This window comes from Apium graveolens, chromosome 5 (assembly GCF_009905375.1).
Source record: "Apium graveolens cultivar Ventura chromosome 5, ASM990537v1, whole genome shotgun sequence".
Lineage (NCBI taxonomy): Eukaryota > Viridiplantae > Streptophyta > Magnoliopsida > Apiales > Apiaceae > Apium > Apium graveolens.
In genome coordinates this window covers 98932130-98954472 of record NC_133651.1, presented here as the reverse complement: position 1 = coordinate 98954472, position 22343 = coordinate 98932130, and the positions used below count along the sequence as shown (strand labels likewise).

The window sequence follows — 22343 nt, the reverse complement described above, 5'->3', positions numbered from 1 at the left end:
CAGGTAGGGTGAAAAAATTAGCTTCATAAATTTGGAAATTTGCCAATATTCTCCCTGTCGATAATAAGATGATATTATGGGTACCTCAATTCTTAATATCAGCAAAGGAGTCATGATGCCAGTACCAGCCGACTCCGATCCAAATTAGGACAAGATTTTGAATGTAGCGCAATAAACGAACAAACGAAACTATTGGATGAGGATTCAGGCCACCAGCTTTGATCCAGAGCATAAAATAACTGAATTAATTACTAAATATTTATATTGTTATTTAAATATATTAGAATTAGATAAGTATCAGTTTTTTTAAATATAGTAGTAGAAAATTATTAGGCAATAGATATTAATTAGGAGTGTTTTGCTACTTTGTAGGATCTTACTTGTTCACCAAGTTCAGGATTTTCATATAAATGATTGTAATCTTTATTATGGAATAGAGTTGAATTATTGTGAATTAAATCTGCATCTCTGCAGAGATAGGCTTTATCCCTTGTTTTTACCCCTGCCTAACCCCTGTCCTACATCAAGCTTGGCCAGTATAATGCAAATATGGGCTGGCGTGATAACAAATTATGCTCGATCTCTAAGTGAACCAATTTGAAGACGGACCTCAAAGGTTTTATTGCAATAAATGTTGACAACTCACCCAGCTCAGTCCATTTAAAACCTCAGAATAGAAAGAAAACACAACTTTGGTGAGCTCCAAGCCTAATGTAACATAATAATATCTCATGATACTTGGTCTTTATACAAAAAGTAATGGTCATTTAGAAAACAATAGGATACATCTTAAGTTAGTATACACCTATCTGAGGTTTGTCACATGACGTCTTAACTAAGTTTACCAATAGAAATGATGCAATATTAGTTTTTAGCTGTCAAACTCAAACAATCTTTATAGACATACCATATCATTGATCTCCGCTTCAGCAAATGATTTGCCATCCACAAGCATTCCCCAGACCACTTTATTAATCTGCATAGATATGCGCATAGCATATGATGGACTTTTGTTCTTCTCTTTCTCCATAAGTCGCTGATGAGCAGTCTTTTGCAAAGCCATCCTTAAAGAAACGGAAGCAGCTTTTCTAGATTTACGAGCGTTTCCAAGCTCTTTCCTAAGTCTTTGCACCTGTTGAGGTAATACTGATGTGTTTCTCATACTACAATTGTATTTGATGTGTTTTTTATACTAGAACATGGGGATCAAAATACAGATAAAAGGAAGGGTCTGCATTAAAGCCTACAATATTACTGTTCTAGTATTTGCAGTAGAAAAATGTTTGGCAAATAAATTTAAAACTCAACAGAAAGCTGATTTGGGCGAAAATTACACATAGACAAGACTGAATTTTTTAATACTTTTACCGGTCCCTAAAAAGGCTCATCAATCATGTTAAGTAGCAAGTACAGACCAAAATCTGTTTTCCAACTTCATTGTAATAAAGCTAATTCTATTACATGTATTTCAGAAGGTTCATCACTTACCAATGCAGCTCTTCCGCCAGTTATCATCCACAAATCACCATCCTTCTCCGAGTTCAGGTCTACAGTAACATTATTACGAACAGACAATTTTCTGATGTCGTCAAGGAGCAGCTTTTGCATTCTCTCTTTCCGTTCAAGGTTTACTCTTGCTAGTTCAACTTCTTCAACGCCGTCAGGTACCACCTCATCTGCTTCCTCTTCAACATCTTCAACATCCTCAGATGGAAAAGAAAGATTGTTTTTTCGAGGCCTAAAATACAAATTTTGTTGCAATGACTTAAAGACTGGGACCCAACACTAAATAATAGATTCAATATACTACATTGCAGAATTTTTTGAGGGCTTAACACAAACTTAATAAATATATGGCCAAACCCTCTCAAAAAGAGAACCAAGATTAAAGCCCTCTCAAAAGGAGAACCAAGATTAAAGCCCTCTCAAAAGGAGAACCAAGATGACCGTTTTAAAAAATTAATTCTAAAATCGAAACAAATTATGAATATTTTTAGGAAAATGTTATTTCCAGAGCCCTTATTTTATTTCCAGAGCAAAGACACGTGAAATTACCAAATTATCCATGCTTTAATATTTTTCAAGAGCTTTTTATTGTGAATACAGGGGCAATTTTGTCTTTTCACTCATTCTTTACTCTGGAAATAAGAAAGTTGCTCTGGAAATAACATTTTCCTATTTTTATATCCCTAATATGCATCTAAAAACTCGATCAACAACAAAAATCTCTTTGCAAAAACATTTGTAAAAATAAATAAACTAGAATCTCTTAAATTTTAAGAATCTGTTTTCACAATCTTAATTAAAATTTGTAGGACTTTTTGCACGAATATTTCAAGAATTGATTTAAAATTTATTGATTAAAACAATGATAGTCAAATGTTAATATATAGTAAATTCTTTCTTTAGAATCTCTATTCAAATCTCGGGTTTTCTGGTTCTCTTTCCTCGGGAGTTCACTCTAGACCCTTGCAATCACCTATGGAACAACCAATCGAACTACGATATCACTAGATACGATACACAAGCAGATAAGAGAAAATGTAAAAGTGCATGATTTGCGACAAAAGAATTTTACAAAAAACTAGGACACAGGCAGCGCACAACTTTTTTACTAATTGACAAAGCAATATAGCATTACTTACTATGCAACAGAGAAATACAAAATTACAAAAAAAAATATACACTGTATCCATACTTGGGAAGTCGAGCGAATAGAAGATTGGTCAAAACATCAAGCATAACCTGAAACTGACGAGACGTCATCGTTGCTATTATACTGTGAGAATTGAAAGCAAGCTCTTTTAAGGGCTTCACCTGCATAAAATGAGTTTTAACATTAAGGCGGAGCAGCTGCAAGGCACCATGGCAGTACTAGAGATACTAGCAACTCGTGGATATATAACTATACTGTTTAGTATTTGCTTTGGTACATAATTAATAATATATATATCAGTTAAATTAAGAGGTATTGCCTTCAAGTCTGAAGTTCCGCCTTTATGTCTTGTATACCGAAGATACATATCACAAGGCATAAACACCCTTTCAAGCAAAGCCCCAGTACGCTTTACTTTTGGTGAACTCCTACGGATTCTTGGAAGCCACTGTAGACCAGCCCCTGGATCAACATCAGTAGGGGCAACATGAGCCTGGACGTGCTCCAGCATCACAGAGAATTCCATGCGATTCCAAGTCATTTCAGGCTGAGATACAAGTTTATGCACATCACTGCTTTGTAGTGCCTGTTCAATCATCTCAAATCCAACTTGAAGGACTGAATGGAATGAACGAGCAAGAACACGGCCACTAGCAGCAGCAAGAAGAAACCTACCCTGCAATAAAAGAATGATAAATGTATTCAAGAGCATCTACCAATTTTGCAGATCCCTAAAACTTGTCGGAGGTAATGCACACAAATAATAAAAAGATGACATAATTCTCTTCTTTATGTTTTTGTGAGTGTCTTTTAAAGACATGATCAAGCTCAATATTGAAGATAACATAATACTCTCTTTTATGTTTTGTCGACGAAGACTTTTAGACATTATCAAGCTATTCATATTTATAGGATCAGCTGTGAACTGTGATAATCAAATGTACTGCACTTGAAAGCAAAGTGCAGAACATACGTGGCAGCATGGAGAAATGCAGAAAATAGTAAAGATGACCATGATTTAATCAAATCAGTGTTTAATATTTCTGTTATAATTTCGAATAGTACACTATTTAGTGTTTACATAGAGCGAGACACAAAAAAGATTACAATACAATACTCAACAATCATTCCTTAATTTAAGCTTCATGTCAAAAACCACAAAACAAATGACTGATAACAACATTTCCAGACCAGTAAGCAAATACATCATTCCATGTCCCTGTTTGTACACTTCTGCAATAAAACTTTGAAAACAGGACTATACAACTGGATCACTTTCATAAATGAGTGAAATATTTATTAAAAAACACCATATAAAATTTTAATTTGCACCCAGTGCTAGTGTCCTAATAGGTATTAGTGTTAAAAGCATATATAGAATTATGTTCCCTAGAGAAAGCCTGTATGAAACTTGTCTATCAACTGAAATTGGTCAATGTTTGATCACTTGCAGATCTAAACTGGAACACGATATCAAAAATAAAAAATACATAACATCAGGAAGACCTATTTATTGCGTAAAAACAAACTTTAAATTACTTTCACAGCGCATTCATACTGTATATCTGAGGTTTAAAGACTTACATTGGCATCTTCTGAATGAAGATTAAACTGAGGCTCAATAACATTCACCATGAAGTGACGAGTCCCCTCCTCCTCTGAGTCAACAATGCCTTCGCGCTTCAACACAAGTTCCTTAACTAAAGTAGGTGTTAATTAATGCAATCCTTCTACTACTTCAATCAAATTAACATAACATGATGTTGTGATCAAACATCAATATAGCTGTTACTTTATTACCAATACAGGAGGCCCTAAATCATATTCATATATGAGTTGCATTTCACATATATGTGCAATTAACTTTTCCCCAACACAATACTTATAATATTAATGAAAAGCCCAACTTAACAAACACCAGTAAGAAAAGTTAAAAAAAACCTTTAACTTACCAACTGTATCCAGAGACTGTTTTTCTACTGTAGCTGAATCTGATGGAGAAGAATGTGATCCATTAGGCTCCTCAACAGGTTTTGGAGACATGGTACATGCATCTTGACCATCAGAGGGTGGTTTTGATTCATCAGGATCATGCATTTCAGGTTTTTTTGTTTCCTTCTCAACTAACTTCCTCTGCGCATACTGTCTAGCAGGAGAAGGCTTTGGAGGTTGAAATGCTTTAGATATTCCACCAACCCAGGACCAAACAGCATCTCTGTTCTCAATCGTCCACAGAAGCTTGAGGCCATACACAAAAATGCGCTGACAATTGTCGGCTATCACCACGTTATACCCATCATCGTCACTTGGGTCAGACCGAGTATGCTCATCACTATCACTACCATTTTCAAATTCAGATCTGACATATGTCATCTCAAGATTTCTTCTTCCCGCTTCTTGCCAAGCTAATAACCTTGCAGGGTCAGCTTTCCGAGATTGCTTTCTTATAGTAAAATAATCAGATGACAGCAAAAATCCATCGTCGTCATGTCTTTCTGAACTGTCTTTCTCAACAGGAGCAGGATGTGAGCATTTTTTTGTCAGATTCGCTATTTTTGCAACACTAGGACAGTCTTCTTTATTTATATAAACCTTAGGCACGTGAAGATCAAGGCCTTGATAAACAAGATCGAGAAGATCACGCTTGCATTCAAATGTATAGTTTTGCTTACCCCGGCTGTAGCAGAGTTCATACTTAAGTTTTGTCATCTTAAATGTCAATCCTTTTGCAGGGTCATCTTCATCTAAAGGCATATGCCTCAGACAGGTTGGAGTTGAATCAATGCGAAACATGAATTCTGTCATAACCTTGTCTAATGATAGATTACCTGATCTAGCAAATCTTGGAACTCCAAACCGTGGCCAACGAGAAAAATAACGCAATTTTTGAGGAGGAATGTAGTTCAAGTTCCAGAACTTTAGTATCCATGCAAAATCATGTGGACCGACATTTATAATCGGTGAATCAACTAGACCATTTTCAGATTTATTTGCTGAACCATAGGCAGCTCCAAGAACGACAGTGTTTTCTCCCAAGGTTGAGGATCCAGATTGATTCTCACATGATGGGAAGGGTCTAAGTGATAAATTCCACCTTAAGGAAAGAGAAGTAGATCTAAAGGGGTCATAAATAAATTCTCGAGCCACACCTTCACTGGGAAGCGCAAACAGAAAATGGTTAAGGGGATCACCAGATTCACATTCCCAGTCCATCGTAACTTCAAGGCTAAAAGCTGGGGCTTCTATAAAAGCTGTAGGAGTACCACTAGGAGGCTTCAAACCACAATTGTTTAACAAACTTTCCAGACTGCTCAACAATATCTTAAAATCTTTTGCAGAGACATAAACTCGACCATCCGACTGGTGGAGTTCCATTTGACCGGATACAATTTGCAGTTTTTCACTTTTTTCATAAGGATCAGTTGTAGCAAGAATATTCCATCTCGTCTCGGAGAAGTACAAAGTAGAGTTTCCATGGATGTAATTTCTCATTTCATCCCACCACGGTAAGCTTTTCTCCTTTTTTGGTGGTTGAATATTCGAAGCATTGGGATTTCTTACACTCAAATTCGCCCTTCGAAGAGCAACTGTGAAGGCATAACTTATATCAGCAAAAGAAGGTTCGAAACCCACACCAAAAGAGATTTCCCCTTTCTGAAAATGCAAGGGCAAATCAAGATAAGTTTTCATTGGTGGAGTTGTGCCACTAGCTGAACGAAGCATTCTGACTTTCCTCCATCTCCCAATGAAGATATCTTGGGTAATTTGAGGCTGGAAGCATGTGGCCTGCAATAAAGAGAGACCACGATTGCTGAAAATATTTAAAGGTGTAATCACTGGATTTAATGTAATTTTTCTACTTGGTTGCTCAAAAATCTGACTATCTATACACATGCAGATTAAACTTATAAGACTTGATTTAATATAATCTTAGCAGAAGGCTACTATGTTTGCATCATGATTAACATATTTTAGAAATCCTAGGCCTTGTTAACTAGGCTCTAGCGTCATAGGAAAGACGCACTACATAAGAATGATTAATCAACTCAGAGTCAGAGGAGACAGGGTGAAATAGAAAGCCAAACCAAGCTTGCATGTCGAGAAGAATCCCTAAAGCATTTAGATGCATCTGAAGGTAAAAAGATATACAAAATGAGCTCAAATCTAGAGTTCTCACATGTCTGCACATAATTCGAATCTGAAATAAACCACAGAAATCACATAAGGGTTGGCAAATTCTTCAACATTAACTGGTTAATAAATTTCGGCTGTTCAAGGAGATTCCTATGTATACAACTAAGAAAATTATGAACCAGATTAACTTCTGTCACGGCTTCCCTTTCTCAGTTTTTTTGTTTGCTAAACTAAAATGAATTAATGTAGAACTTAAGATGGCCCAAAAAAATTGCATGGTAACCTTGCAAGGAACAAAACCAACCTTTTGCATTTTAATCCTTTATCATTATTATTAAATTTGGGCACAGATGGTCCTAGCTTTTGTTGAAGAAATAGCACCAAGGCATGCTTCACAGTGCTTGAAAAGTTTACAGAAAACAAAAGAAAAGGGCATGACTAACCTTATTGATTTATCACTTCCTTAGTAAAATAACACCAAATACATCGAATTCCCTATTCAGGAGAAAGATACAAATCACTCGTCAAATTACTTGTTGCTATGTTAACTAGAGTGAAATATTTTCACCTAATTATAGTATCTATAGGTCTAAGGTTCACATATTTAAGTAGCAAACTGGCACAAAGTACAGAAAAATTCAACTGTTATGGGAGATGTAAATAACACGAAGGCTACTACCAAACAAACCTGCTGAGCTAGTATAACTCGACCTTCGCATCTACCAGAAGTAGCAGCAAGAAGTGGATATGTATAATTTCTTATCTGAACAACGAGAGACTTAGTATGCAAAAGAATATTACTCCCATACAGTCGAGAGAATGGTATATTGTATTTTTGACAGATGGGATCAAGCTTCTGTAAATGCTCTATCATCCCAGTCTCACCACCTTCAACTTTTGTCAAGCTTAAATCAAGCTCTGTTGCAGAAATTGAAAAAAGGGAACTTCTTGAGGTGCTGGGCTCGAAACCAGCTTGAAATCCTACTTTACAAGCACCTGATGCTTCTGATTTTACAAGACGCTGACACGCTTGGTAATAGGAGTGGAATGATTGCTTGTAAATCTCTTCTCGCAGTTTCTGAATGGCTGAAGCATCTTGCAAATCTATCGTCTCTCCTTTAAACTGCATCTTACCATCACAAGTAGAATTACTTGTTTCAGCTGCACCAGAAGATTGGCTTCCGCCAGAAATTGCTTCATCAAGAAAATTTATTCTCACAGCTAATTCACGAGCCTCGTTCTTCATTAGCTGATAGTGTTCATCAAGCCAACCCTGTAGTGGCTCTTCCTCTATGTCAGCAATTAGCTTCTTAATGGAAAACCTTACACATCCAACCTTGGACTTACTAGCCTTTCTAGGCTTTACACTTTCGTTCTTTGGACATAGTATTTTACTTTTAGCAGCAGTTATGAGCTTTAAAGCTCGCAGCATTTCCTCCACAGAATCATCAATAGCACGCAACTGCACTCTGAAGGGCATGCAAACATGGACATCAAGGGCTTGAACTACCCAATCCCATGTAGTGGACACCTCATATTTTGTATTATACGCACTACTAGAGGCTTTGGGGACCCGAGAAACCTGCATCCTACTACTTCTTAAGATTCTGGCATCATTAAATTTAAATATTAGTCCTTCGAGAAGTACTCCTATGCGAGCATTCTCTGAAAAAATTGACTGCACCTGAACCATGGCATCAACACCATCTCCAGCCTCCGCAGATATGCTAAGCATTTCCACATCAATAGCAAAGATAGATTCCTTTTTCTTTTTCTGCTTCTCAGATTCTACATCTGTAGCAGTATGTTTCTTATTCTCGACATCTCGTGCTAAAGAGCTGTCTTGCACTAATCCAGAGTCATGTTCCTGAATTTTGTGATTGTGCATCAGTAGTTTCAAGCGTAACATAAGTTCAAAAAGAGCTATATGAACATCAGGCTCCCACCTAGCTGCAATATCAGTAGCACTGAAAAGAGAGCAGACAGCAACCTCTTTAAAATTACCAGATCTCCGTACAAACTTCGCATTTAGCATATCTAACAAAGCAACCTTTGTATCGGAACTGCTGTCTTCTGTATGTTCTTGATACAGGGATCTTGCTCGTTTTAAATCAATTTGTACAGACGGCTTTTCCTTATTCACGCAAAGACTAAAATGAAAAATCTCAAGAGAAACAGAATAACTCAAACTTTTGTACTCATCTGAGCTAGTTGACATTATCTTTGCATTACGTGGTGTCCCATCAGCTGATTCACTCATGACCACTCTACCCCCTTGTGATCCGTAATTGACACGTTTTGGGTCTGCAACCACCGTGTTTTCCACGCTAACATTAGAGTGAAATATAACAGAACACCTATCAAGATTAAATTTCATGATTCGGGTCCCTTTCCCTGATGATTTCCTAGAACGCCCCCGGCTTTGTACTAGGTTCTTATCAGAACCGGACAAGCTTTTTAGTAAAGCCTTAAAGCAGAACGCAATTGATATCAATGATTCGACACGCTTAAGGGTCAAGTTCACCCCTGTACCAGTTATATCAACAGACAGGACCAATTTAGACTTCGAACTCGCTTCTTCAATTGGATCCACATCTTTTTTGCCCCAGTCAAGGCTAACCTTTTCAATATGCATTAGTGAACCTGTGTTTGTTTCTACACCAAATAGGCTTTCTTTCAAGCATTCCTGATATTCATCTGCCATGAGAAGACTTAGTTCACCAAGTTCCATGTGAACAGATGTGCCGGTATTTGATATGTTATTTGCAAAGACATGTGATGACTGAGAGCAACCCTGCAATTAAGAATTAGAATTAAGTGAGCATGGAAACTTTCAGATATAGCAAATAAATCCACAACTTATAACTATAATGAAGAAAAGCATCATTTTTTCAGCCATTTAACTGTGTACGATATCCACTGGAGTAATAAGAAAGATCTGATGCATACACTTCTTAAGAATGAAACAAAGCACTGGGGTTTCTATAATTGAGTAAAACAGCATTAGGACACTCAGAGCTAATCAACCCAATAAAAACCTGCCAACCGTATAAGGTCAATAATCACTTAATCAGTGAACAAGTCAAGGAAGTTGCGGAGTTGGAGCCAACAAAAGTAAAATGTCACGTTGTCGACATAATAAAGAGTTGGAAGGACAGTTTCAAAACCTATTTCATGAGTAGCATCTAGCACATGCATTTCTGGTGTATAGGTTGGTCAGAGTGCAATGCTTCATGTGTGAAGCAGAAGCTACTTAGTAGAGAGTAGCAGGTGTGTGTGTGTGTATATGCGTGTGTATATATATATCACAACATGATGGATGGTGGGTCATGTTTAGTTCAAGGTTAAGTCGGTCTATGTGCGGCCCCAATATGTACACCTCAGTCTGCTATGCCACCTTTCTTTCAAGCTTCCAAAGATTCTAACAGAATTTGATTTTTGAAGGCTTCTAGGTTTTACGCAGTTGGCTGGATATATAGTTTAGTTCAGTAATGATATTGAAACAGGTTAATACAGTTTAGTGCTAAAACCTACTACTTACGCAAAATAATATGACGACATCAGTATGTTTGTCGAATGGACTTACGCAAAATAACTTGAAAAAAACTTTTTTCAAGTTCAGTCTTAAAACTTCGTAAAATTAAGTTGAAGGAGCTAAATATATTTTGACTTAATGCCTGTTCTTTGACTTGACAAAAAATTATATTACTCTCCACGAAATTTCTAGTATTTTAATCGTCCTTGTTCTTTTTCTAAAAACTTAAAAATAATCAATTATACCACCACATAGTAAATATCTTTAGTAAAAAGATAACTGTAATTGAAAAAAAATAATGTTGTTAGAGTAACAAGTAATTTTTTCGAGGGAAGGTCAAAAGGGCCCATACAATAAACTAAAAGTTGTTAAATATATGATCCTATTGGGGTCTTCCTCTAACACCTTAAGGTTTTAGATGAGCTGGTTACTCAACATGGTATCAGAGCTACGGCTCCCTTCTTCCTGAACGTTTGTAAACCCTATAACCATGACATCCACAGATGACCAGCAATCCTCTTCCAACAAAACGAACCCTACAGCCCTACACCCTGCTTATTCCGTATCCAATATTCAATCCAAAATAAGAACCTTAGATGGCACAACCATTACCTACTCTTCCTGGGTAAAACTTTTCAAGTTTCAAGCCATTGCCTACCGTGTCCTGAACCACATCGACACCACCCCACCTCCAGTAACTACGGATTCCAAATATCCCGCCTGGAAAGAACTTGATGCTTTGGTCTCCCAATGGATCTACAGTACCGTTTCAGATGATCTACTCACTCATATTCTTGACACTGAAGCCACAGCTCGGAATACTTGGCTTAAACTCGAACGTATCTTCCTCAGCAACAAGAAAGCCAAAGCAGTCGCCCTGTTAAATATATGATCCTATTGGGGCCTTCCTCTAACACCTTAAGGTTTTAGATGAGCTGGTTACTCAACATGTTATCAGAGCTTAGGCTGGCGGGAGAACTAAGGTTCGATTCCCAGCCACCCCCAACATTCTCACAATTTAATGTGGACACTAAAGGCAATTAATGCCCCAAAGATGGGCGCCGGTGTTCCACTCTTCGACCCATAAATGGGCTTTCGAGTGAGGGGGAGTGTTAAATATATGATCCTATTGGGGCCTTCCTCTAACACCTTAAGGTTTTAGATGAGCTGGTTACTCAACATGTTATCAGAGCTTAGGCTGGCGGGAGAACTAAGGTTCGATTCCCAGCCACCCCCAACATTCTCACAATTTATTGTGGACATTAAAGGCAATTAATGCCCCAAAGATGGGCGCCGGTGTTCCACTCTTCGACCCATAAATGGGCTTTCGAGTGAGGGGGAGTGTTAAATATATGATCCTATTGGGGCCTTCCTCTAACACCTTAAGGTTTTAGATGAGCTGGTTACTCAACAAAAGTATCCACTGATATACTCCCTCCGTCCCCTTTTACATGTCCATTTTGCAAAAAACACATATTAAGAAATTGTTAGTTAATTAAAAATTTCCCTTGGATAACCCTAATTAATACCTTAAAAAATTAGAATCCAACTAAGTTTTAAATTAGTCAAACCTTGGAACTATGAGCTATAGGGATAGTTTTGTAAAATTATCTCTAAATTTGCTTTGAAAGTGTAAATGGACATGTAAAAAGGGACAAATTTATTTTGAAAATGGACATGTAAAAGGGGACGGAGGGAGTACCACCATTTTATCAATTATGCTTATAAGTATCATCAGTAATAATTGCAAGAAGAACAAAGTACGAGTTAGCTTCTAAATAATACAATATAAGCTGATGAAATTGAAGATATTAAGATAGTATAGTCTTACCAAATCATAATATAATTACGAGTAACATATTTCAAAGGCAGCTAAGCTTGACTACCAAGTACAACAAAACAACAAGCAGAGCAGAACACAAGAATTCATACAAGAGACATCCACAAAACATTAAAAGAAGGTAGGTATTTTGGTAGACAACTTACATGATATACTTCCAAACCATTTAGATTATAGAGCACAATAGTCATTTCTGGGGCCGATACAGTGCATGTCCACATGATGTCTTCTGATTTTGTGGACTGTGACCTTTCAGAAATTGGAGTTTCCTCACGAAGAACCATTTTCTTCTTTTTGGAGGTCCGAAGTTGCATCCACGGCTTTAATCTACCCATAACAAGATTGCACCGGGTACCTCCTAGCTTGACATCAACTTCAGATCTGATAGGCGAAGTAGGCTGAAATCAAAGCATCCTAAAAAATGTAAATGAAAAATGACACGAATCAAAATCATAATATATGTTCATCAACTAATAACATGGCATCACCTACAGAAGAAAAATACTGAAAAGCGGGATAGTTTTCTTCTATGGTTGCAAGGAGTCTTATTATTGTATTATACTGAAAATTTCAACTTTTAAATCAAACACGTCAGACACGTCGAGCAGTATATAAGCTCATGCTCTACTACTAAGAGCACCAGGTAAAATTTTGAAATTTTCGGGAGCAGTGGGGGCTTGGGATTGTCCTAAACTTGTTGCAATTGGACCACTCGACCAAGCTTACATTATATTCAGATGCAAGTCCTAAATTTTGGTTTGGACTCAGACGTGTAACACAATGTAGTTGTGTTTGCTTTCTTCAATGCAATTAATGGATGAAAACATCATTGTTTTAAAGGTAAAGCAGTATATTCATTACTTTCACCGCCTCACTCCACCAATACTTAGCTCCCATAGGTGAAACAGAAGCATAAAGCTGAACTTTCAAATCAAACAAACCATGCCACCAATTATGCAAGACATTTCACAGAGAAGAAAATTTTTAAAGTCCACTCTTCATGGAAAACCCTAGATCCTTTGGACCATAGTACCTCCAATCTCAAGCAACCAAAATTAAATATTGACAGCGCAAACCAGAAAATATATCGTGTGGTCTCAAATGTGTGTTCTAAAATTGTCATCTTCGAACAAAAAATAAGATACTTAAAGATAGCGATGACCAGAGTATGGAAACTTCAAGTCTAGTTATATTGGGTTGCCTTACTTTAAGAAAACTTAAATAATATTACATCAATACACAGTCCAGAAATTGACCGTAATAAAACATGACAAATTTGGTCCTCTTGACACCAAATGATGGAAGTATTTAACACTATGTATTGACGGATATAAGGAACCTATCCAGAAACAAAATGCACAAATCTACACAAGTAAAGGTCAAACCTTTATCATTTTAATTTTACAATATTTTCTCTCCCAAGAATTATTAATTACTGCCTAGTAAAGAATATGAAAAATATTTTCCGAATTAAAAGTTATTAAGTAAAACCCTTGATGAAGGGCTAATTACTCTGAACAAATAAATTATAAATATCTTGAATAGAAAAAATAGTTAAAGAACAATAGCAAAAGAAACAATAATCTAGACTTAAATTTAAAAGGACAAACCTGTACTGGAACATAAACTGAAGAGATAACATCAAGTTTTAAAATCTCCAAAACCGAAATATTATCTTCTTTAAGCAGCTGGAATGACACAGTGAGATCAACATGATTAGTCAATTTTCAGGCTTTACAAAACAGAATGACAACACATATGTGAATCATGAAGAGAATATGATACAAACACTTAAAACACTTCATACATACATAAATCTCACTGAAATCCAATTCAACATCCAGGCGAGTACTCTCTCCCACATCTTCAATAGATCGAGATTTAGAGCTTTTCAGTTGAATACCCATTATACTATTTTCGGCCATGAGATTATATCCTCGATGCTCAAACTTTACATCCAATCTTGGTAAACTGAAGGAAACCTATGGGCAAGCATTAAAGATTATTTTTATTAGTCAAATGGCCAACTTGATTTCTTTTGCATTTCTCCAAAGTCAACTGTGAAACAAGTAGAGTTCTTCATGCAATCAGGACCACAAAAGATAAATAGATATATCCCTCGGAAATTGACTATGAGCAACACGAAGAGCATATGTATACCATTTACCTTTTCCGGGAACCAAGATTTTGTGATGTTCGAAAGAGAAGATTGCTTTTGATGTGCAAATTCCAAAGTAGTCGAATCGATATTAGCTAACTTTGCATGAGACGAATTGCCATGTGAACTATTTCTTTTAATGAACAGCTCCTCATTTAGGTTTAAAAAGACTTCTCCACTTGTAACTTCCACATTTTTAACAATTACACCTGCATCCCTGTGCCCAGAACAAGTTGGCAAATGACTAAATCCTTAAAAAAACTTTTAAAAAATTCAAAACTAAGATACTTCTAGAAGTATATGGGTAAAGAAAGAAAAAGAAAACCAACCTTACATGACCAAACTTAAACGAAATGTGAAACTCTTCACATAAGAAAGGAACACGAGCTCTTTCTGTCAATGTCGAGGAAGCCTGGTGACCATAACTGTAACCAGCACCGCTAGAACTTGATGATTGATCACAACTAACCCGTGCTACACCCCAGTGAGCAACAATGGGTAAAAGGTGCAGCTTCACAAAGAGCGCCGTCTTGGATCCACCATCCCTAAATGTATCCACTCCCAATTCTTTAATTTCAACCGTGGCTTCTGATGTCTGCAACAACTCATCAGAAATTCACATCATAAGTGAATCCATATCAAACAAAAGTTGACAAGCGCACGCGCGTCACACGCACGCGCGCACACACACAGAGTAAAAAAGATCAAAAGTCAAACATCTGTGAAGGATAGATCTTAAATACTTGAAATTTTTTCTGCTTTTTGATAACGCTACTTTGTCATATCAGCCCAACCGCATCTCTTATTGGAATACACTGGATCATGTTGCCATATCCATGTCATCATAAAATATTTCATTTAACAATTAACACTACCAGCAAACAAGACACTTAATATTAAGATCCTTTACAGTGTTCCCTGTCATCCTTTACATTATGTACAGACAAGTTTGGGTTTGAAGCCACCTAGTAGCAACCTAAATTCATAGATGAAGCTATTAGCTATGTAACAAAGAGTTTGAAATTTGTAACTACAATGAATTTTCCATTTCTTCTTAAACGGTACTAAAACCAGTGTTCTAAAGACAGGAAACGGAATTAGTCGGTAGAGGCACCTTTTAGTGATTAATCAGATAGATTAATTGGAGCATCCATTGAAGGCAATTTAATTTAATAAATAATAATATAATTTTATTTAAACAACATTAAGCTGATTAAAGATTTAAAAAAAAATACCATATATCATCAGTCCAATATTGGTATTCAGATGTTAAGATTCATTAAAAAAACGACATATCATTGGTCCACACTTGGTGTGAACAAAGAGATTAATTCTATTTGAGAGAATAAAATTGATATATCAGAAATTTGGTAAAGGACTTATTCACTAAATCAATAACTGACACCCATATATAATAGTTAATATGTTGTTTATCAATTTTATTTTATTTTTAAAAATAACTTTTTAAAATTTTTACTTGTTTTATCAACTTTGCCTGATTAATACCGATTTTTGACCGTTTTGATCCAATTAATTTCGTCTCGCCGACTTTTGACCGCTTTTTTCTATGGTACTCGGACTCTTCATTTTACCTTGGATTACCCATGTCGGACACTCGACAATTGGACTTGGACACTTATTTTAAGCAAAAAACATGTACATTTTCAAAGTATTTCCAAGTGACACTTGGACACGTGTCCATATCATACACTTATCGCCGAGTCCAAGTAACATAGCTTTTTTTATTACCCGATTTCCGTTTAATCGAGACGGGCCATGTCCGTCTACCCGTTAATCGATTAATCGGCCGACTTTAAGAACAGTGACTAGAACTAATAAAGTAAAGCATGTCTGAGGTGAAGGTGATTAAAACCTATCTCATTAGCAGTAGACTCTTTGCTTATTTATCATGGACGTTTAACATTCCGCAGTATAATGCAACTCCAACTCTTTTAGTCAGGATACAATACTTACAATTCACCACATACTCAATCAACTAGTAAGGCGATATGTGTAAGAGCTTGCTAACAAGTACACTAGGAACCCCATAATATAAAGATATACAAACCACTCAACACACTTTTGCACTTAAAGAGAAAATGTTACATAATTTAAGAGAACGAAACATTCTTCTAAACAGTAGGAAGTCAAATAGAAACAAGTATATAACTACTAAACTTTTTAATAGAACCACTAAAATAATGAGGATTTAAACATAATAATACACAGAAAACAATGAACAAAAAAGCAACTATTGGAAGATAATAAAAGCATGGTTGTCACAGCCTAGTCGCGATTAGTCAATGACTAGTCAAGCAGTCTTTTAGAGGGTCGACTGGTTTGGTTGACTTGCTATCAGATAGATATTAGGTCTACTTGTAGACTAGTTAGGTCGAATTGTCAACTGTAAAGTCTGATGGTCGACTTATTTTTTTGAATTTGAATTTTATTTCTGCAATCTCAAATCACATTCAGTGATTCAGCATCAGTGAATTTCTAATTTTAGGTATGTTATAAATCTGCATTCAGCATTGTGCATGTCATGAATCTGCAATATGCTTTCTTCATGTCATAAATCTGCAGAATGCATTCTTCATATTATAGATCTGCAGAATGCACACTGCGTTTTGTTTTCTCTAATTCTACATAATTATGTTCCTGCTTTCTGTTTTCTGCATTGTTTTATTTGACACTGATGTAATAGTTGCTATTGTGGACAGATGTATTTGGAAAGCTAATTACTTGCAGACAAAAACAGAATGTCACAACAATGTGGTTATGTGGTACGTATTAGAAACTAGAATAAATTTATATATATATATATATGATATTATACATATAGGGAAGAGGGAACGTGAGGTAACCTTACCTATGCTAGGTAAGGTAACTTAATAAAATTATGTAGTTTCATTCCTAAAGCTATCAAATAAAATTTAAATGAATAAGTACAAAAAATGAGAATAAATTTAATGAATATAAAAATTAGATATAATCAAGGCAGTCGATCACTATTACATTGATAACTTGGTACACTAGGAGTTCTGCAGCAGAAACTTAATGTGGTCAGAACCTAACAAGATTTTCTGGTTGATTACACGGAGTTCTGCAGCAGAACTTAAATGTGTTTTGAAGCTAGATTTTGACTTTCGGGTAGATTACAGAGAGTTCTACCACAGAATTTTAGTTTAATGAGTTCTGCTTCTGAACGTTGTGTTCTAAAATAGCAACAAAATTGTGTTATGAAGTAGAATTATCTGTTGCAGTAGAACATTTTGTAGATAGTCGTGAAATGTGTGCTGCAATGTAGAACATTGTGTTCTATAATAGAGTTTTAGTGTCCTATTAATAACCGAAGGCGATGTACGTTCTTTTTTTATGTGTGTGTGCACATGCGTCTTTGTATAATACAACACAGTGCTTACCCTCAAAACCAACTCTGTTATGGATACTGACAAAAATCTTGCAATAGTAACAAACACCATCCATTTCCCTCTCCCAGATTTGGTAGAACTGTGGGACTTCCGAGATCCGGTCTCTTTGGTGCCTTTCTTAGATCTCAAAACAACTTCTAGGTCGCATATTAAAAACTGTAACTTTGGGTCTCTAGAAAGAAATCCAACCCCAAGCTTGACCAAAGATTGCCGTAAGCTGAGCCTTATTTCACCAACAGATACAGATTCAACAGGACCCTGCAAATTACCGAGTAAAATAAGAAATGTATACCGACTTACAGCCCATCTGCAAAATTATATAAACTGCACCAAGACCAATATCTGAAGAGCCTGAATAAGCTTTTCAATAGAACTGTAAAGGGTATTCAAGATGTAGGAAAAATAAGTCCAGAACGAATGAAGCACATAAATATCAGGATATTGCATTAAGTAACCCATAATATATGGACCAGCAGCTTGCTATGTGTCTGCGGATTGTTATCCAGTTCAGAAAATAGGGTCAGAAAATCTCTGAGAAGCTGTTGCAAGGTTTTAGGGCTTGTATCTTCTATATCAATCTGTGCATGTGTATATGAGATGCATATATAACTACATATTGACAACATCGTAAATTTCAATTCTAATAGGTGATCACTATCCTATTTAAAAAACATCAAGGTTCACTTTCCTACTTATCAAGGCAACATGGATTGAGATATCTGCTGCTGTAAGCTTAAAATTAGTTTTTATGATTTAATTCCTTTATCTTGATAGCAAAGCAAAGAGCAGCAAAAAGGTACAGCAAACTCTTATATCAGGTTCACCCAATATAATCTATTGTATTTTCCAAGCACGGCGATTTTAGTATAAGTGCAGCCCCGCATACTGCACCATGATCAATACACAGTTACACACATAACGCATAGATGACTATGGCACAAGGAAGAGATGAATCTACTGGCAAAGGACTAGTCTACCTTTCTGAACTTCACAACAACATCCCTGGCACATTTCCATCCACATACTCGAAATTCCACAGATGCTCCCATAATCCGGCTTAAAATCCATGCCACCAACCTGGAAGCAAATCTGAGAGCAACGTGCAATTAAATCGTTATGACTAAAATGATAAACAATAATAGCATGTAACCGTAACATACTTCGACCAAAAGTAAATAATAATACAATATTGAAAATAGATGATATAGATGTTGACAACCTATAGCCACAACCAGTGTAAGGGTAGTAAAGCCATATGATATGTAATGCAATACTGAGAGTTGTTTACAAGGCCACTTCTCTTGTTTAAAAGGGGAATAAAATAAGGAAGTGATGATTCAAGCATCGAATTTGTGGTGTCTACATTATAAACAGAATAATTGATAGTTCATATGTGTGGCCTTGATTTTTATCACTATTAGAAAAAAAAATAATGGTTTAATAAAAGCCCTCCATGATATCCCTTGCTATAATAATTTGGAAATAGTTCACTAAGCCAGTTCTTCCCCATACATTGGGGAACATAAGGAGGTAAGAAAGGAAGCAACATAACCTTCAAAGCATTAAATATGTGGCAAAGGAATAAATGAATGATTTATACAGGAGATAAAGTACCATTCATATTTGCTCGAATCTGATCCTATATGCAATTATTAGTCAATTCAAGTAACACAAGTCTATAATATGATCATTGTGGTTTAGTTATTAAGTTAAAATTTACTGCATTTGTGACAACGTTAACAAACAACTGATGCCAAAAGATTAAAGCAAATAATAAGCATTAAATTATACGATATCCCAAGAATAATTAATCAATATTATTCCCAAGAAAAATGTATAATCAAAGGTCCGTTAAATGTGGGGATTACATGACTTGTATAGGAGTTAAAACACCCTAATAATACTAATACCTAATGGACTAAGACCCACAAACAACTACTACTTATAATATAAACTCCTAACCCCGCATATAAAACATATATAGATAAATATTTTATTTATCTCTATACTAAACAATTATAAACTAATTAATAGCACATTATTGATGTGCGCTAAGTTGTTAAATCACCGCATAAACCACAAGAGATAAGCGCACAACTTGTTTAAATTTTCCATTCTGTAATATTGACAATTGGTAAATAGTTGTATATAATAAAACTAGTAAATCTTTTTACTACATATGCTAGATTATAGTAGAATCGAGTCTAAGGCGCCTCAAGTCTTAACTTGGACATTACGCACTAGTGAATCTTATGTTTTAAATTTGAGCCTAGGGCGCCTCAAGTCTTCTAGTAAATATAAAAAATTAAATTTACACAAAAAACTTCGGTTGCTGGGCAACTCTACTAGCTCCCAAAGTGAAATAATTTATCAATTCAAACTAGCCGTTTCATGACTAGTTTATTTTGGTGTCCACTAATTATACTCGAAATCAAATCGAAAAACCTGTCCCAAAATTTAGAAAAAAGTTTGAGGATATGATGCAGGACAGATTTAGAAACAATGATATATCAAACAAAAAGGATAATAAGATAACTAGCTATGAATTATACGATTTCCAAGAATAATTAATTAATATTATTCCCAAGAAAAGTGTATAATCAAAGCTAAGAAATGTGTGGGGGATTACAATGCTTTTATAGGGAACAAAAACCCTAATAAAATAACCTAATGAACTAAGGAACGTAAACAATTTGGCTTTATTATAAATAAACTACCTAATTAATATACTCCTAGCCCCACATATAAAACATAAAGATAAATACATTATCTATCTTTACATTAAATAAATATAAACTAATTTATAACATATGCATTAATTCTTTATTCTCGTTCCTCATCAGGATACGTATGGCGTATGCGGTCTTTTCATGTTATAAACAGATATACACACAAATAGTTACATATATAATATGCAAATTTATGCATACTAAAATCTCTCATTTTGGGCAATTAGAATCAACTTTTCGGGTAAACATTTTTAAAACCAAATTTTCTGGCCAGCAGTACACATTTATTGTGCAATGTCTGATCTATAATAAATATTTGTTAATTGAAATTAATAGTATATTACTTTTACTTTGGACTATGAAATTGATGTGTTTGTAGCAATATTATATATTAAATCTAGTAAATATAAGTATGTAAACAACTCATCATCTTTTAACTACTAGTCCGGCAATCTATGGACTAGTCGTGTCCTCCAAGGCAGGGGTTGCGCCACGATAAGTTTTGAACCGGGAAACAACTAAATCGAGACAAATATAAATATAGATATAAATAAAGTACTCACCATTACCTTTCCCCTCGGAAAAAAAGTACTCACCATTACCTCTTCAATTAACTAACGAAAGATACTACAATACTATATATACAGATTTCACTCACTGGCAGATACTTTAAATTCGCATTTCAATCACTCGCAGAACATAATCGAAACCATAAATTCACTTCATTTAACTATTACACAATCGTCCACACACATAACATACACATATACACAAATAATTTAACACTTACATGAACAGTAGCCAACAAATGATGGAAATAAACAAAAATCCAAACAGAAACTTGACCGGAGAAGCGGCCATCTGCGATTGACCTGCAACACGCAAATTTAAACACTTAACTACACAATCAATCAATCGAAATCAATAAATCTCAGTACAATTCACTTCAAAAACCCTAAACTGAAAAAATCGCGGGAATCGCAGTAAAAATGAGTTGACAAGCCCTAAATTCTAGAATTTTCAAGAAAATCGGGGCGGATCCGAAGAGAATTAAGTAGCAGTAGCTTACTTGAGTAAAGGAAAGCAAGATCAGTAGAAGAAATCAACAGAAATTGTTGAAAAGTGAGGTGTCATCATCGCGCATCTACATATAATTTGCTTGTATGTATATGTTGTCTCGGGAGTAGTGAAGAAGTGGTAATTAGTTTGGGCGTGGGTAGATGTGTGGCAACGTCGACTTTGTGCCTGTTGTTTTGATCACTTTGATTGTATCCGACTCCAGTGAGAACATGTTACTTCGAAAAATTAGATAGAGAGAATATATTCGCAAAGATTAGATAGAGAGAATATATTCGCAAAGATTTTTTGAGGTTTTTTTAGGAAGTCAAAAATTAAAAAGGATAAACGTAAGTCATTTTAGTAAAAAATGTTCAAAATGTCATTTTAATACAAAATGTCATTTTAGGTATAAAAAAAGGTTCAAAATGTCATCTCACCGTGGTAAATAATATATTTCCTCCGTCCCGCTAGATTTTTTACGTACTGTTATTCCCAAACAATTTAAACAAGAATTACAGAAGGGGGTTGAATGTAATTCTGACTTCTTTTTAATTTTAAGAACAGTTCTACTATAAATATATAACTGTGTTTGATTTAGTAATGGTGCAGAATGAAAGTAGTTTAGAAATTAAATCACAAAGTAATCAAATACAAGTATTTAAAAACTTTCTGGTGGATTGGACTTTTCCACCAGAGATGTATATGAAGTTGAGTACTCTGTGTAACAAAATTGTTCACATCTGCTTACAAGTTGAAATACAAGAACTGAGAAATTCTTTACAGATTTTGTCTTATCTATTT

General features: G+C 35.4%; 1 protein-coding gene across 5 annotated transcripts in view; it reads right to left on the bottom strand.

The window, feature by feature from the left end:
• The window catches only part of LOC141724314 (protein SABRE), a 32834-nt gene extending 11039 nt beyond the window's left edge, over positions 1-21795 (bottom strand). For 2 of the 5 annotated variants that reach the window (XR_012576589.1, XR_012576588.1), the window contains exons 1-16: positions 21553-21795; positions 21274-21355; positions 18732-18843; positions 17746-18012; positions 14653-14918; positions 14333-14540; positions 13977-14147; positions 13776-13853; positions 12312-12563; positions 7479-9584; positions 4609-6442; positions 4241-4356; positions 2976-3332; positions 2699-2817; positions 1489-1738; positions 908-1132 (exon numbers count right to left, since the gene is read on the bottom strand). Coding sequence is in view for 3 of the 5 variants with exons in the window: in XM_074526410.1 (XP_074382511.1) it covers positions 908-1132; positions 1489-1738; positions 2699-2817; positions 2976-3332; positions 4241-4356; positions 4609-6442; positions 7479-9584; positions 12312-12563; positions 13776-13853; positions 13977-14147; positions 14333-14540; positions 14653-14918; positions 17746-18012; positions 18732-18843; positions 21274-21344 (6432 nt within the window). In the remaining 2 variants the exon portion in view is untranslated. Of the gene's footprint in view, positions 1-907; positions 1133-1488; positions 1739-2698; positions 2818-2975; positions 3333-4240; positions 4357-4608; positions 6443-7478; positions 9585-12311; positions 12580-13775; positions 13854-13976; positions 14148-14332; positions 14541-14652; positions 14919-17745; positions 18013-18731; positions 18844-21273; positions 21356-21552 lie in introns of those variants that run through there. The other 3 variants (XM_074526410.1, XM_074526409.1, XM_074526411.1) reach the window with 3 other exon arrangements.
• Between the last annotated feature and the right edge of the window lie 548 nt (positions 21796-22343).